Raw genomic sequence first — 16729 nt, 5'->3', positions numbered from 1 at the left:
TCTTTGCACTTGCCCTTTCTATGCCTGGAAACACTTTTTCCCCAGATCTCCACATGGCTCAGTCTCCCACCTCCCTCAGGTCTTTATTCAGATATCAGTTTTTCTGACCACAACATGTTAGATAGTTACATCTCTCCTTCCAGCTTTTGCTCTGTCTTTTTTCTGTTCTATTCTGTTTTGCTTTTTTTTCCTAAGCAAATATCAAGATATATATTTTTTACTTCTTATCTGCAAGAAAGTAGGGATTTTTGTTTGCTTTGGTCTCTTCTGAATCCCCAGTTCCCACAATATGGTCCCGTACATGGTAGACAATCAGAAAGTAATTGTTGAATAAATGAATAGGAAGTGTGAAAAGGATCAGGGAAGGATAACTAAAATTGTTGTGGCAGAAACCAATAGAAAAAAATTAGTGCACTTAGGTATAAATAGTTGTTGTACATATCATAATTATCGCTATGGTACATTACATATTGTTATAGAGACACAGAGGAGAAAGCAAATGCTTGAGAGGATCAACAAAAGAGTGGGCAAAAGATGGAATTAGCTAGACAGAGAAGTAGGAAGAAAATTCCTATCACATAACGCTAGCATGTTCTGAGGCAAAGAAGCATGAAAAATCAAGTACACTTAAGAAAGATAAGTGGTTTATGAGATGTGTTGTAGTAATTGGCGCAGATGAGGTGGAAAAGTAGAGTGATTCTGAAGGACTTTGAAGGAGAAGAAAGAGTCCAAACTTTGTTGAGGAGGTCATGGTTCTGAAACTTGCTTCAGTGATAGAGTTTAATCACTTAATCACTTTAGTGATTGCATTCCCTTCCGAAATTAGAAGCAATTTACCTAACAGAAATCTAGTAAGTAGGATAAGTCAGTATAAAGATCACGATTCTGTGCGTATTTGTCTATAACAAAGAGCTATTGAAATAAATACATCTGAGTGTTTCTGATTTTGCCATTAACATTCACTTACTAAATGCTCATTTGTGTCAACTATTGATAGATTCACTATCAGATAAGTGGTAGCACTTATCTTAAATGCTTAAGAAAATTTTGTGGCTTAAGAACATTTTGCAGAAGAAAACTTAAAATTGATTTTTTTAAAAAAAGTTCTGTACATTAATTTGATCACCAGATTACCAATGAGCCTACTTTGAGTACTACTGCAAAAGTGTGACAAGGCAGGGGAATTGGATACATGATTAGATTTGTTTTATAAAGGTAACAGCCAGCTACTGGTAAGGATCTTAAGCAAGTCAGATGCCCCGGCAGTGGACACGATACGTGGGGGCTATTTGTAAGTAACAACCGTAGGGCACAGAGTATGGCATTTGAAGGCGGGAAGGGAACAAGCAAGTGTGATTCTGGGATCTCTAGCCTGGACACTCAGCAGTAATGAGGCCCTTAACCAGAGACAGAGGTGTGGAGAGGAGGAGCAGATCTGTAGGGAAGAGCTGAGCAAAGGAAATTCCTGCTTCTCATGCTATAGACTTGCTAAGTTTCAGTGTCTGTGGGACATAGAGGAGGAGACATCTGGAGACAAGTGGAATTGCAGGCCTGATGCCCAGGATCAAATTATGGGGGGATATATTTTCAGCTGTCATCAAAATTTTATGGATAGTAGAACTCATGGAACAGAAAGAATTTCTCTCAGGGAGAATGTATAAAGAGAAGAAGGCCAGAGATTTGCAAGGTGTGGTGCCTTAACGCAGCAAACTGTTGTTACCTGTCAAAATCACATCAGAGTTCACCGTCACCATCTTGTTGATGACCTCTGTCTCTGGTCATTGGAACTATTCCCCAGTTGAAAATCAGACTGACTTGGACAATTAATAACTTTTGTAATTTTTTTGGATTAACCAGAGAGAGGAAGAGGCATCTATTGAATGAATAAATATTATTTTATATATATTCATGTCTATGTGATAATAACTCAAAGCTTTAGAATTTTAGTTAACTCAGTTTAGCAATATTCTTTCCAAAAGACTACTTTAAATGATCTTGAAATTTATTGTGTAAACCTTTATTAGTATATTGTTTAAACTTTATGTTATAGTATTATAAGCCCTTCATGGTAAAAGTGTAACTGATAGTATTATTTGCTAAAGATATCAAGACATACATTTTTAACTCAGACTTTTTAGTTGTTGTAACAGCCCATAAAGTTAAAAGAAGAAAAAAATGAATTCACTATTTCATTACTTAGAGAATGCAATTCAGTTGCATGAAAACTTAGATATTTCATCAAATACAGTGGCCTTTGTTACATGAAAGATGTAAAATGGCTATTCCATCAGTTTGCAGAGTGCGATAGTAGTTCTTTAATACAATGCAATAAGGCTTTCTAGGCATATATTGGGAAATTAGCATCATCTTCATGTTGTCACAGAGGCGGTTTTCCCTGGTGTCACACTCTTCATCATGCCTCTCATCTCTATCTGAATTCTACTGAAGCCTAAGTCCCTTACGAATAACTGTTACAGCTGCTGTAGCTGATGTAAAGATCCAGAGTCACAAATGGGAAGTGCAAAGATCAGGTGCCTTTCAGATATAACTGCAAGCTAAACTTACGGTATACTGATACAGTTTTTTAAAATCATCAGACCTGCAAAGATTATTTCTTTTTTTTGGCCTATGCAGTGGCGTGGTCATCCCTTTGCATTAACTTCTGTGGCTCCCCAAATCTCTGAGATTGAGACGATATGAACATCTAGATGTTTTAAAATTACTGAAGGCCCTTTATATTGAAATAGTAGAACTAATTCTTATTGGACCAGTTTCTTGATTCAAATTGTGTCTCCAGGTTTGAGTAAAACAACATTTCAGTCAACGAAAAGAAAACTCTCTTCTAGAAGAGAGATATACTAATACATTGATATTTAGAAAATTAGTATAAAATTCCTTGTAAGTTATTCAGCTGATCAGCTTACTCTTTGAAAAAAAGATATCTACTTTTATATGGCTAAAATAGTCATTAACAAATTAGTTAGCTCTCCTTTTAAATACTGTAATTGGATTTGATATGTTGTGAACAAAACCTACATTTGACATGAGTAGTTTTGATTTTCTTCATATATAACTTATAGTGAGAACAGGTTAGGATTGTATTAGTTTCTCTGGGTAATTCTTGCTGTCAAAGAATTTATTTCTAAATGTTCTTACTAATAGGCCTTCCTGATTTTGGATATATATTATTACTTTAAAGGAAGTGATACTTTGTGTTATACATAGTTTAGATTTTCTCTAGTCAAATGGAAAAGTGGGATGTGTCATGGTGGTCTTTTGGAATACTTTAGAAGACTAGAAATGTCTCAGAACTTGAAGGGATGTAATTATTTATATCAAATGTTAGAAAATTCCTTCTTTAAATGGACCCTCTAAATATTTTCTTCATTTATCCTTTTGGTTTTTTGGTATGCTCCACAGAGAATACAATTGTAACATTTCTGATTTGTATAGTTTTCCTACCTTTGCAAATACTGGTAGGTATTTCATGATGGACTGAAATTATGAATGCATCCTTTTGGGGAATTTCTTTAGCTACCTTACATTTTACTGGGCACTTAACTTGCTTATGAGCATATTACTTTAAAAAAACAGTAGTATAGACCCCAGAAATGAGTATTTATTTTCCGTTTTGTGTGTACCAACACCTTTAGAACAAAACAAGAGCATCCATTGTACCTCTGAAAAACAGGTGAAAAACTTGCAGGATTGCATGTGAAGAATTTCACAACTAAATTACTTAAGGAATCCAATAAGCAGTGTTGTAGGTAGCATTATCAGAAGATTAATAGAGGAATAATTTACCAATATCCAACAAAATTTGCAAACTTCTGCATTTTATACCTCCATGACTTTGTTTCCTGCATTCCCTTTGTTCAGAATACTTTTCTTCCCCTTCTCTGCTTGGCAAAGCCTGTATAGTCTTCCAAGTCTCAGCTCAAGCGTTACTGGCTGCAGAAAGCTGCCTTCACCCCTTCTTCTATCCTTGCATAATACTCCAAGCCTATTGCTCTTATAGCACTTACGACACTGTGCTACAATTGTTGCTTTACTTGTCTTATACCCCCATTAGACATTAAGCTCCTTGAAGATAGGAACTGTATCTTAATCGTCTTTGCTTCCCCTAGACCTGGCTTAGTCCCTGGCACTAACGTTTGATGAGTGAATGAGTAAATGAATGATTTTATTCAAGTTATTAATCAACTTGAAAATCTTTATACAGTCATTTCTCGTTATTCATGGAATCTGTATTTGTGAATTCACCTACTTACTAAAATATACTTGTAACCTCAAAAGCAATACTCACAGCACTTCATTTGGAGACATGCGTAGAAGTACGAAAAATTTGTTACCCTATATGCATGTTCCCAGTTGAGGTGGAACGAGACAACACTTTGCTTTCTTGTTTCAGCTCATTCTATGAGCAAGAGTCCTTTACATGGTGATTTTGCTATTTAAAATGGCCCTAAGCATTGTGCTAAATTGCTGTCTGATGTTCTTAACGGCAGGAAGCTGTGATATGCATTTCAGAGAAAAGATGTGTGGTAGATAAGCTCCATTTAGGCACAAGTACTAGTGCTGGTGGCCATGGGGTTGTTAGGGAGTGATACCTAAAAGGTACAGGGCTTCTTTTGAAGTAAAAAAAATGTTCTAAAATTGATTGTGGTGATGGTTGCAGAACTCTGTGGCTATACTAAAAACCACTGAATTGTATACTTTAAATGAGTGAGTTATATGTTGTGGGATTTATATCTCAATAAACTTGTTAGCAAAACACACACACACATACGCACACAGATTGCTGGGCCACACCCCCAGAGTTTCTGACTCAGTAGGTCTGGGATGAGGCCCAAGAATTTGCCTTTCTTACAAGGTCCCAGTGATACTGACTTTGCTGGTGTGGGGACCACATTTTGAGAACCATTGCCCTAGGAATCCTGTAGAAATAGACTCAGAAAATGGGCAGAGTAGAGGTGGGCTAAACAGTAGCCAGGACCACAACCAAAACTGTGCCACAGAATGATTACACTGAACGCACAGCTACTACTAACACTGATCGCTGGGTGTTGCACGGAACCAGCTCGGAACACTGCCTACTGGCACCTCTGTCACTCCTGGCCCTGGAAATAATTTTGCTACTTAAAATTATTCAGTCTGTTTACATATTACTTTGGTGTGATGTTACAGTGTTCTAAAGCATTGTAACATTTTCAACTGTGTTTGGGTTAAAGTTACATTATCTTAAAAAAAAACTATTGAAATAACTATACTGACTACACTATAATATGTTCATTTTCATTGAATTCATGTATCTTATGTTTTTAGATTATACTGAATCTAGATTGATTGGAAAGCAGTTATTTCACCTTTTTTTTTTTCTTTTTCCTGTTCAGCCACTTTTCCTGGTATGTGGGAGAGAACAGTAACAATAGGAAGTGCTGGAAAGACTTTCAGTGTGACTGGCTGGAAGGTAAGATGAATAAGAATTTAATTGCTTAAAAATAGGCATGTATTGGGGCCGGCCCGGTGGCGCAAGCGGTTAAGTGCGCGCGCTCCGCTGCGGCGGCCCGGGGTTCGCTGGTTCGGATCCCGGGCGCGCACCGACGCACTGCTTGGTAAGCCATGCTGTGGCGGCGTCCCATATAAAGTGGAGGAAGATAGGCACCGATGTTAGCCCAGGGCCGTCTTCCTCAGCAAAAAAAAGAGGAGGATTGGCGGATGTTAGCTCAGGGCTGATCTCCTCACAAAAAAAAAAAAAAAAAATAGGCATGTATTTTATTTCCTGTACAGTTTTTGTGTGTTAAATGCATACATATTCAGTTTACACAGGTTTTTATACTTGTTGATCTTAGCTTATTATTTACTCGTTCAGCTTTCATGTTGACCTTTATCCTTTTTGAGACCTAATTATTTATTTACAAATGAGAAAAATTAGGGGCCAGGCCGGTGGCATAGTGATTAAGTTCCCACGCTCCGCTTGGGCGGCCCGGGGTTCACAGGTTTGGATCCCGGGCACGGACCTATGCACTGCTTATCAAGCCATGCTGTGGCAGGTGTCCCACATATAAAATAGAAAAAGATGGGTGCGGATGTTAGCTCAGAGCTAATCTTCCTCACCAAAAAAAAAAAAAAAAAAAATTAGGTAATCTTTCATTTTATAAGTCATCAACTAACACTCTTTTCTTTGCAAAGAATGTTCACATTAGTGCATATTAATATAAAAAGGAGAAAAAACAATAGTAGCTAATGTTTTGGCACTTACTCTGTGCCAGGCTCTTAGCACTTTACATACGCTGATTCCTTTCACTCTCTTAACCGCATTATGAGGTAAGTGTAACGTATTGTCCCCATTTTACAGACAATAAAACTAAAGCACAGAGAAGTTAAGTAACTTCCCTCAGGTTACACTGCTAATAAAGTCAAGCCAGGGCAGGCAGTCCAGCTTCAGAGACCATGCCCATAACCCTGTACTATGTAATACAATAACAGTTTATCCCAATGAGACTTGGTTATCTTCCAACCTCACCTCTGTGGAACATGGCTAAGAAGCAGGGATTATCAGAAATGATGCCTGCAGAACCGAATTGTGGAAGAGTCCCTTAGGCCCTCATTCAGAGTTACTTTTATCTATATCTAATTCAAACAAGCTTTGTTACTGGTTTTTAGGTCTCCAGAATATGAGAAGTAGCAAATCTGAAAAGTAGGTAAGAATAATAATGATTGCAGGCGCTCTTCACCTTCTGAAGGCAGAGTTTAGTGACTAGTTGGAAACTTTTCCACAAAAAGGACAGTGTTGAAGTGATTCTAACTACTCATGCTGCACTACTTTCATAGTGTAAACATTTTAGAATTACATATATTTAATAATTGCATCAAGTTTAGCTACTCTCTCAGATTTAGTACATAAAATTAGATTCATTTTTGAAATCTGTTTTATCTTTTTCTTTCCCAGCTTGGCTGGTCCATTGGTCCTAATCATTTGATAAAACACTTACAGACAGTTCAACAAAACACCGTTTACACTTGTGCCACTCCTTTACAGGTAGGTGTCATAGTAGCCTGGGGTTGAAGCATGGTCCTTTGGTGAAGGTGTTATTTCTATATTGTGTATTTGAATTGGCTTAGTTCTTTCTTCATGTCCTTCTTGAGCAGGGCTTTCTAGTATAATTTGGGAATTTAGGAGCAGCACATATTCATTACTATCCAGAATAGTTTGTTGGTTTTTTAATACATCAAGTTTTAGCTTTGAACATTCATACGTCGCTGGTGGGATTACATAGTACTGTAAACTCTCTGGAAGACAGTGATAGCACCAAGCAAAGTTACAGATGTGCATGCCCTACAAAGCAGCAATCCATCTTCTGGGAATTTGACCTGTAGTCTTATCTGCACATGTAAGAAGCTCTTAGGTACATACATTCATTGAATGATGTAGGTACATCATTCATTGCAGAAGATAAGGGATAGTTGTTATTCTTCTACAGATGACTGGTTAAATAAACCATCCAAACATTTAAATATTATATGACTATATTAGTTTCCTATGTCTTTGTAACAAATTACCACAAACTTAGTGGTTTAAAATAACACATATTTTTTATCTTACAGTTCTGGAGATCAGCAGTCCAAAATGGGTCTTACAGGGCTAAAAGCAAGGTGTCAGCATTGCTGTTCCTTCTGGAGGCTGAGGGAGAATCCGCTCTTTGTCTTTTCCAGCTTCTAGGGGCTGCTCGCATTCCTTGGCTCCTGGTCACATCACTCCAACCTCTGCTTCTGTTGACACATATCTTCCTGTAACTCTAACTCCTGCCACCTTCTTTCTCTTATAAGAGTCCTTGTGATTGCATTAGGCCCATGGATAATCCACGATAATCTCTCCATCTCAAGATCCTTAAGTTTAATCACATTTGCAAAATTTGTTTTACCATGCAAGGTAACATATTTACAGATTCTGGGTTTTAAGATATGGACAGCTTTGGGGGCCATTATTTTGTCTATCATCATGGCTGTTTAAAAAAGAAAAAAAAAAGAAAGGAAAGGAAAAGAATGAGGAAGCTCTATAATTACTAATATGGCAAGATTTCCAGAATATATTGTAAAGTAAAAAAAGCAAGATACAGGGCAGTGTGTATTTATGCTATATTCTGTATAAGAAAGGGGGAAGCTATTTGCTTATGTTTTCTTAAAGGATCTCTGGAAGGATCCATAAGAAACTAGTAAAAGTGGCTATTTGTAGGGGTAAGGAGAATAGGTGAAATTAGTAGATAGGGACAGGGTGAGTGTAAGATTTTTTAATGTGTATCTTTTTTTTTGTATTGTTACTATTTTTTTAAAAAAAAATTTACAAAACAGGGATCTATGTACCATCATTCTGTGAATAATCAGAACACTGAAAAACAATTATTTTTCTGGAAGGTAGTTAAAAGGCCAGAAGAATGAAATATGTTGACTACAATAAGCTTAATTTTTTGCTTCCTGTCAAAAATACCTACTGAGAGTGACCTACTGAGAGCATGGTGGAGTAAGCTTTCCCGTAAACTCTTCCCCCGATAAGACACAACAAAAGGAACAGTCACAGACCAACAATGGAATCCTAGACAGAGAAAAGCAGGATCAGAAAGATCCACACTGCCACACTTCTGAGAGTGGAACGTGCTGGGCCCCCAGAGGAAGTGGGGAGAGGTAAGGAGAACTCCTCTCCCTCCCCATCAGATCAACGATCCAGGTCCCCGCGGCTCCCAGAGGGGGGGAGGGGCGGCCCTCTGCGGGGAAACCATAGCTCTTCGGGCTCTCTCAGCCAGTGGGAAACTCCCACACACAGGACTCAGAATTGCTACAGGGTACCATCAACATCTGAGCACCCCAGAGAGCAGATAACAAGGGGCGAACGAGAAGCCCCCCACTCCAGGGACCCAGCGGGCAAAAGAGAGAACCACCCCTCCCCGCAAACTGGACCCTGAAGCACAGCCGGCCAGACCAGACCAAGCGATCCGCGGCAGACCAGACCAAGTGATCCGACCCGCAGATCGCAGCGGAAAAACTGAGGTAGAGTGCAGGAGGCTCAGATTAAGCAGCCTTTTACCACCACACAGTGGCATGGGTGGAAATTACAACCAGAGATTTCCAGGATGAGGAAAAACACAGCCAACACAGGAACCACAATGCAAAGATACATGAAATCACCAGACCAGAAGGAAAATGAGAAGCACCCAGAAACCAACCCTGAAGACACAGAAATACATAACCTAAATGACAGAGATTTCAAAATAGCTATCGTAAAAACACTCAGCGAAATATGAGACAACACAGACAAACAATTCAGTGAGATTAGGAGTTTCTTCACAAAAGAGATTGAAATCATAAAGAAAAACCAATCAGTGCTGATGGAGATGAAGAACACAATGGAGGAGATAAAGGAGAATCTGGAATCTTTAAAGAACAGAGCTGACAATATGGAGGAAAGAATTAGCATTTCAGAGGATAGGAACACAGATATGCTCCAGATAGAAGAGGAGAGAGAACTAAGACTAAAAAGAAATGAAGAAAGTCTCCGAGAAATATCTGACTCTATTAGGAAATGTAACATAAGAATTATATGTATTCCTGAGGGAGAAGAGAGGGAAAGAGGAACAGAGAGCCTATTCAAGGAAATAATAGCTGAGAATTTCCCAAATCTGGGGAAGGAGCAGGAAATACCACTAAGCGAAGCCAACAGGTCACCTAAACATGTCAACAGGCAAAGGCCCACACCACACCACCTAGTGGTAAGGCTAGCCAGAGTCAATGACAAAGAAACAATATTAAGGGCAGCTAGACAAAAACAAAAAATAACGTACAAAGGAATTCTCATCAGGCTCTCAGCGGATTTCTCAACAGAAACTTTACAGGCTAGGAGAGACTGGAATGATATATTCAAAGTACTGAAAGACAAAAACTTTCAGCCAAGAATACTCTATCCAGAAAAAATATCCTTCAAATATGATGGAGAAATAGTAACTGTCCCAGATAAACAAAAGCTAAAGGAGTTCATGACCACAAGACCCCCACTACAAGCAATACTCAAGAAGGCCCTCAGGCCTGAAAAAAAGAAGAGAAAGGGAATACAAAGCTTGGAGCAAGGAGAAAAATAGGTAGATAAACTCAGAAAAATAGTAGATCTTTACCGGAATAGGTTAGCAACCACTTAAATACCAAAATCAAAGATCAAAGGAAGGAATTCACCAAAAATAAATTTAACCTCATCACTGTAAACACACAGCCACAACACAAGATAGAATAAGGTATAACAAGAACGACTTAGAAGGGGAAGAGGAAAGTGATTGAATTGACTTAGTATAAGGAAATAGAAGGCCATCAGATAATGGACTATCTCATACGCAAGATTTTTTACACAAACCTCAAGGTAACCACTAAACAAATAATCAAAAGAAAATCACATATGATAAACAAAGAGAAAACTAGAAGAGTCATAAGACAGAACAACCAAACTGAATTGGCAGCCCAAAACACATGGGACAAAAACAAAGGAAACGCAAAAGAACCAGAAAATAAGTGACAAAACAGCAACATTAAGCCCTCGTATATCAATAATTACCCTTGGGCTGGCCCCGTGGCTTAGCGGTTAAGTGCGCGTGCTCTGCTACTGGCGGCCCGGGTTCGGATCCCGGGCGCGCACCAACGCACCGCTTCTCTGGCCATGCTGAGGCTGCGTCCCACATACAGCAACTAGAAGGATGTGCAGCAACTAGAAGGATGTGCAGCTATGACATACAACTATCTACTGGGGCTTTGGGAAAAAAAAAGGAGGAGGGTTGGCAATAGATGTTAGCTCAGAGCCGGTCTTCCTCAGCAAAAAGTGGAGGATTAGCATGGATGTTAGCTCGGGGCTGATCTTCCTCAAAAAAAAAAAAAATGACTAATAATTACCCTAAATGTAAATGGATTGAACTCTCCAATCAAAAGATATGGAGTGGCAGGATGGATTAAAAAGCAGGACCCAACAATATGCTGCCTCCAGGAAACACATCTCAGCTCTAAAGACAAGCACAGGCTCAGAGTGAAAGGATGGAAGACAATACTCCAAGCTAATGGCAAACAAAAGAAAGCAGGTGTTGCCATACTCATATCAGACAATGTAGACTTCAAGATAAAACAGGCGAAGAAAGACAAAGAAGGGAAATATATAATGATAAAAGGGACACTCCACCAAGATGACATATCACTTTTAAATATATATGCACCCAACATACGAGCACCGATGTATATAAAGCAACTATTAACAAACCTAAAAGGAGACATTAACAACAACTCAATAATAGTAGGGGATCTTAATACCCCACTTACATCAATGGATAGATCATCCAGACAAAAAGTCAATAAAGAAATAGTAGACTTAAATGAAAAACTGGACGAGAGGGACCTAGTAGACATATACAGAGCACTCCATCCAAAAACAGCTGACTACACCTTCTTATCAAGCGCACATGGAACATTCTCAAGGATAGACCATATGTAGGGAAACAAAGCAAGCCTCAATAAAGTTAAGAAGATTGAAATCATAGCAAGCATCTTTTCAGACCATAATGCTATGAAACTGGAAATGAACCATGAAAAATAAACTGGGAAAGTGACAAAAATGTGGAGATTAAACAACATGCTACTGAACAACCAAAGGATCATTGATGAAATTAAAGGAGAAATCAAAAACTATCTGGAAACAAACGAAAATGAAAATATGCCATACCAAACCGTATGGGATGCAGCCAAAGCAGTACTGAGAGGGAAACTCATAGCAATACAAGCCCACCTTAACAAACAAGAAAAAGCCCAAATAAGCAACCTTAAATTATACCTAACAGAACTAGAAAAAGAAGAACAAACAAAGCCCAAAGTCAGCAGAAGGAGAGAAATAATAAAAATCAGAGCAGAAATAAATGAAATTGAGACCAAAAAAACAGTAGAAAGGATTAATGAAACAAAGAGTCAGTTCTTTGAGAAGATAAACAAAATCGACAAACCCTTAGCCAGGCTTACTAAGAAAAAAAGAGAAAAGACTCAAGTAAATAAAATTAGAAATGAAAGAGGAGAAATTACAACGGATACCACAGAAATACAGAGGATTATAAGAGAATACTATGAGAAATTATATGCCAACAAATTGGACAATCTAGAAGAAATGGATAAATTCTTAGACTCATACAACCTCCCAAAACTGAACCAAGAAGAAATGGAGAATCTCAATAGACCAATCACAAGTAAAGAGATTGAAATAGTAATCAAAAATCTCCCAAAAAATAAAAGTCCAGGACCAGATGGCTTCTCCGGTGAATTTTACCAAACATTCAAGGAAGATTTAATACCCATCCTTCTCAAACTGTTCCAAAAAATAGGGGAAGATGGAACACTTCCTAAATCATTCTACGAGGCCAACATCACCCTGATACCAAAGCCAGACAAAGACAATACAAAGAAAGAAAATTACAGGCCAATATCGCTGATGAACATAGATGCAAAAATCCTCAACAAAATTTTGGCAAACCAAATACAGCAATAAAAAGATCATACGCCATGATCAAGTGGGATTTATACCAGGGATGCAGGGATGGTTCAACATCCACAAATCAATCAACGTGATACATCACATCAACAAAACAAAGAATAAAAACCACATGGTCATCTCAATAGACGCAGAGAAGGCATTTGACAAAATACAACATCCATTTATGATAAAAACCCTCAACAAAAGGGGACTAGAAGGAAAGTACCTCAACATAATAAAGACTACTTATGACAAACCCACAGCCAACATCATACTCAACAGGGAAAGACTGAAAGCCAGTCCTCTAAGAACAGGAACGAGGCAAGACTGCCCACTCTCGCCACTCCTGTTCAACATAGTACTGGAGGTTTTGGCCAGAGCAGTTAGGCAAGAAAAAGGAATAAAAGGAATTCAAATAGGTAACGAAGAGGTGAAACTCTCACTATTTGCTGATGACATGATTTTATATGTAGAAAACCCCAAAGAATCTGTTGGAAAACTATTAGAAATAATCAACAACTACAGCAAAGTTGCAGGGTACAAAATCAATCTACAAAAATCAGTTGCATTTCTGTATGCTAATAATGAACCAACAGAAAGAGAGCTCAAAAAGATAATACCATTTACAATTGCATCAAAAAGAATAAAATACCTAGGAATAAATCTTACCAAGGAGGTGAATGACCTATACAATGAAAACTACAAGACATTATTAAAAGAAATCAATGATGACATAAAGAAATAGAAAGATATCCCATGCACATGGATTGGAAGAATAAACATAGTTAAACATGTCTATATTACCTAAAGCAATCTACAGATTCAATGCAATCCCAATCAGAATCCCAATGACATTCTTCACAGAAATAGAAAAAAGAATACTAAAATTTATATGGGGCAACAAAAGACCCCGAATAGCTGAAGCAAACCTAAGAAAAAAGAACAAAGCAGGAGGCATCACAATCCCTTACTTCAAAACATACTACAAAGCAATAGTAATCAAAACAGCATGGTCCTGGTACAAAAACAGACATACAGATCAATGGAACAGAACTGAAAGCCCAGAAATAAAACCACCAGCTAATTTTTGACAAAGGAGCTAAGAACATACAATGGAGAAAGGAAAGTCTCTTCAATAAATGGTGTTGAGAAAACTGGACAGCCACATGCAAAAGAATGAAAGTGGACCATCTGCTATCACCATTCACAAAAATTAACTCAAAGTGGATCAAAGACCTGAAGGTGAGAACTGAAACTATAAAACTCATAGAAGAAAATATAGGCAACATACTATTTGACATTGGTCATAAAGGAATCTTTTCGGATGACATGCCTACCCAGACTAGGGAAACTAAAAAAAAATAAACAACTGGGACTTTATCAGATTAAAGAGCTTCTAGAAGACAAACCAAAGCAAAATCAAGATGAACAGACAACCCACCAGCTGGGAGAGAATATTTGCAAAACATACATCTGACAAGGGGTTGATCTCCATAATATATAAAGAACTCACACAACTGAACAACAAAAAAACAAACAAACCAATCAAAAAATGGGCAGAGGAAATGAACAGACACTTCTCCAAAGAAGATATACAGATGGCCAATAGGCACATGAAAAGATGTTCAACATCATTAATCATCAGGGCAATGCAAATCAAAACAACACTAAGATATCACCTCACGCCCGTTAGAATGGCTATAATCACCAAGACCAAAAACAACAAATGTTGGAGAGGATGTGGAGAAACAGGAACCCTCATACACAGCGGGTGGGAATGCAAACTGGTGCAGCCTCTATGGAAAACGGTATGGAGATTCCTCAAAGAATTAAAAATAGAGATGCCCTATGATCCAGCCGTCCCATTACTGGGAATCTATCCAACGAACCTGAAATCAACAATCCAAAGAGGCTTATGCACCGCTATGTTCATTGCAGCATTATTCACCATAGCCAAGAAGTGGAAGCAACCTAAGTGTCCCTCGACTGACGATTGGATCAAGAAAATGTGGTATATATATAATGGAATACTACTCAGCCATAAAAAAAGACAAAATTGTCCCATTTGCAACGACGTGGATGGGCCTGGAAGGTATTATGTTAAGTGAAGTAAGCCAGAAGGAGCAAGACAAACGCTGTATGATCTCACTCATATGTGGCATATAAACCAACACATGGACAGAGAAAACTGTATTGTGGTTACCAGGGGCTGTGGGAGTGGGGGTGGGGGGTGGGCACAAGGGGTGAAGGAAGACATATATATGGTGATGGACAAACAAAAATGTACAACCCAAAATTTCACAATGTTAAAAACTATTAAAACATCAATAAAAAAAAATACCTACTGAATGAGAAAAAGTTCTATTGTAAAGTTCTTTTTCCAGTGACTGTAAAGTAATATCATGATAAAGGCTAGTTCTGACATTTAGTTTTATTATATATTAAACTCATTTCATCCTCTCAAGATAAATCTATTCACTTATTCAACAAATATTTAGACAAAAATTCCTGCCCTCATGGAGCTTACAGCCTAGTGGGGGGAACAGATAATAACAAATAAATATGTTAATAATATATGTCAGCTGTTGAGAGATGTAACAGAGAAAAATAAAGTAGGGAAGAGGAAGAATATATAGGGCTAAGCAGGGGAATATACAATGTTAAATGGAGCAATCTTTGAAAGCCTCACTGAGATTGTGACATTTGAGCTATGAATTAATGGAGGTTAAGTAGTCACATGGTTACCTGGAGAAGAACCCTCCAGATTGAGAACCAGTGCAAGGTCTGGGGTAGGCAGCCTGGCTTTCCTGTCTATATCAGTGAAAAGCACAGAGGCAGGGATGGGATGATCAAGGGAGAAGGGTAGGAGGAAATAAATTGGAAGGTAGCTGGGAGCCAGATCTGATAGGGTCATGTTTGTCAATATAAAGACTGAGCGAGATAGGAAGCCTCTGGAGAGTTTTGAGCACAGGAGTGACTTGATCCAACTTGTGTTACCGAAGGACTCTGGCTGCTTGGTTGAGTTGAAGACTGTTGAAGTGGTGACAGTAGACTGAACCAAGATGGGGTGGTAGCAGTGGTAGAGAGTGACTGGGTTCTGAATGTATTTTGAAGGTAGAGCTGACGGTATTTGCCGATAGATCACATGTAGGAGAAGAAGAGAGGAGTCCAGTATAATTCTACAGTTAGGACGGATGTTTGTGTCTCCTGGGCTTTGAATTTTCTAAGGCAATATCTCCTATTATAAGGAATGAATAAGTTGCTGAGAAAAAGAAAGATTCAGCTAAGAATCTGGGACATCTTTTTCTGAACCATCTTATTCTCCATTTCAGTTAAATGCCTGTTTTTTTTTTCCATGTCCTCAGACGCTCATGTTTGGAAATTGGCCCATGCTTCCAGGGGAACCACAGATTCCTAGGCTGAAGCAACTGATCCTTATTTATCCAAGATTTTTTTAGTCCTGGGGAATTATTATTAAATCTTTGTTCCTGCTGAAGTCTATTGGCGTGCAGTCTTCTCTGCGATCTTGCCCTTCTCTGTCTCTAGGTGTCATCTGTTGCCATGATGTCTCTCTGCTACCCTTCAGCCACACCAGACATCTCAGTTCTTCCATCAGAACAAACTATATCCTGCCTTTTTCATGTATTTGTTTTCTTTCTCATCCCTCCCATATGCCCCCACCAAAACACACTAATTGGAAGCTCCAGAAAGACAAGGACTATGTTATTCTTCTTTATCACCGTATTCCCAGCATTTATCACAATGCCAGGTTTAACACAGGTGCTTGATATATATTTACTGAGTGAATGAATTTATTCTTTAGTTCTTGATATCTCTTGATTCTGATTAATTTCCTTAAACTTTGGGCACTTTGCTCTGCCCCTCATCTCCCAGCCATTCCAGGTTCTTGATTATTTTCTTGGATCTCCTGGTTTTCTCTGAGAACCAATATTTCTGAGTTGTCCCAGTTCACACTTGCCTACCAAGCTTCTGCCCTCCTGCTTGCTTAGATCCTTGTTCTTTAGGTATACCCTGATTCGGACTTGTTTACCTGTTCCTGACCTGTTGCCTTCTCAGATGCCTGCCTGATCCTTAACCACATTGGCTTTTTTCCTTGGCTCAATTTCTCTTCTGTCTCTTCTAACTTTCCTGAAGAATGGTAGAGAAGTAACTCCACATGCCCCAGAAACT

General features: G+C 38.4%; 1 protein-coding gene across 10 annotated transcripts in view; it reads left to right on the top strand.

Annotated features, from left to right (window-relative positions):
* KYAT3 (kynurenine aminotransferase 3) overlaps positions 1-16729 on the top strand; it is a 63191-nt gene that overhangs the window by 32069 nt on the left and 14393 nt on the right. For all 10 annotated transcript variants that reach the window (XM_058538452.1, XM_058538445.1, XM_058538448.1 and 7 more), the window contains 2 exons: positions 5394-5470; positions 6953-7042. In XM_058538452.1, the coding sequence (XP_058394435.1) occupies positions 5394-5470; positions 6953-7042 (167 nt within the window). The remainder of the gene's footprint in view (positions 1-5393; positions 5471-6952; positions 7043-16729) is intronic.

This window comes from Diceros bicornis, chromosome 4, assembly GCF_020826845.1.
Source record: "Diceros bicornis minor isolate mBicDic1 chromosome 4, mDicBic1.mat.cur, whole genome shotgun sequence".
NCBI classification, from domain to species: domain Eukaryota; kingdom Metazoa; phylum Chordata; class Mammalia; order Perissodactyla; family Rhinocerotidae; genus Diceros; species Diceros bicornis.
The sequence above is the reverse complement of the archived record's forward strand: the minus strand, read 5'-3'. Positions and strand labels throughout refer to the sequence as shown.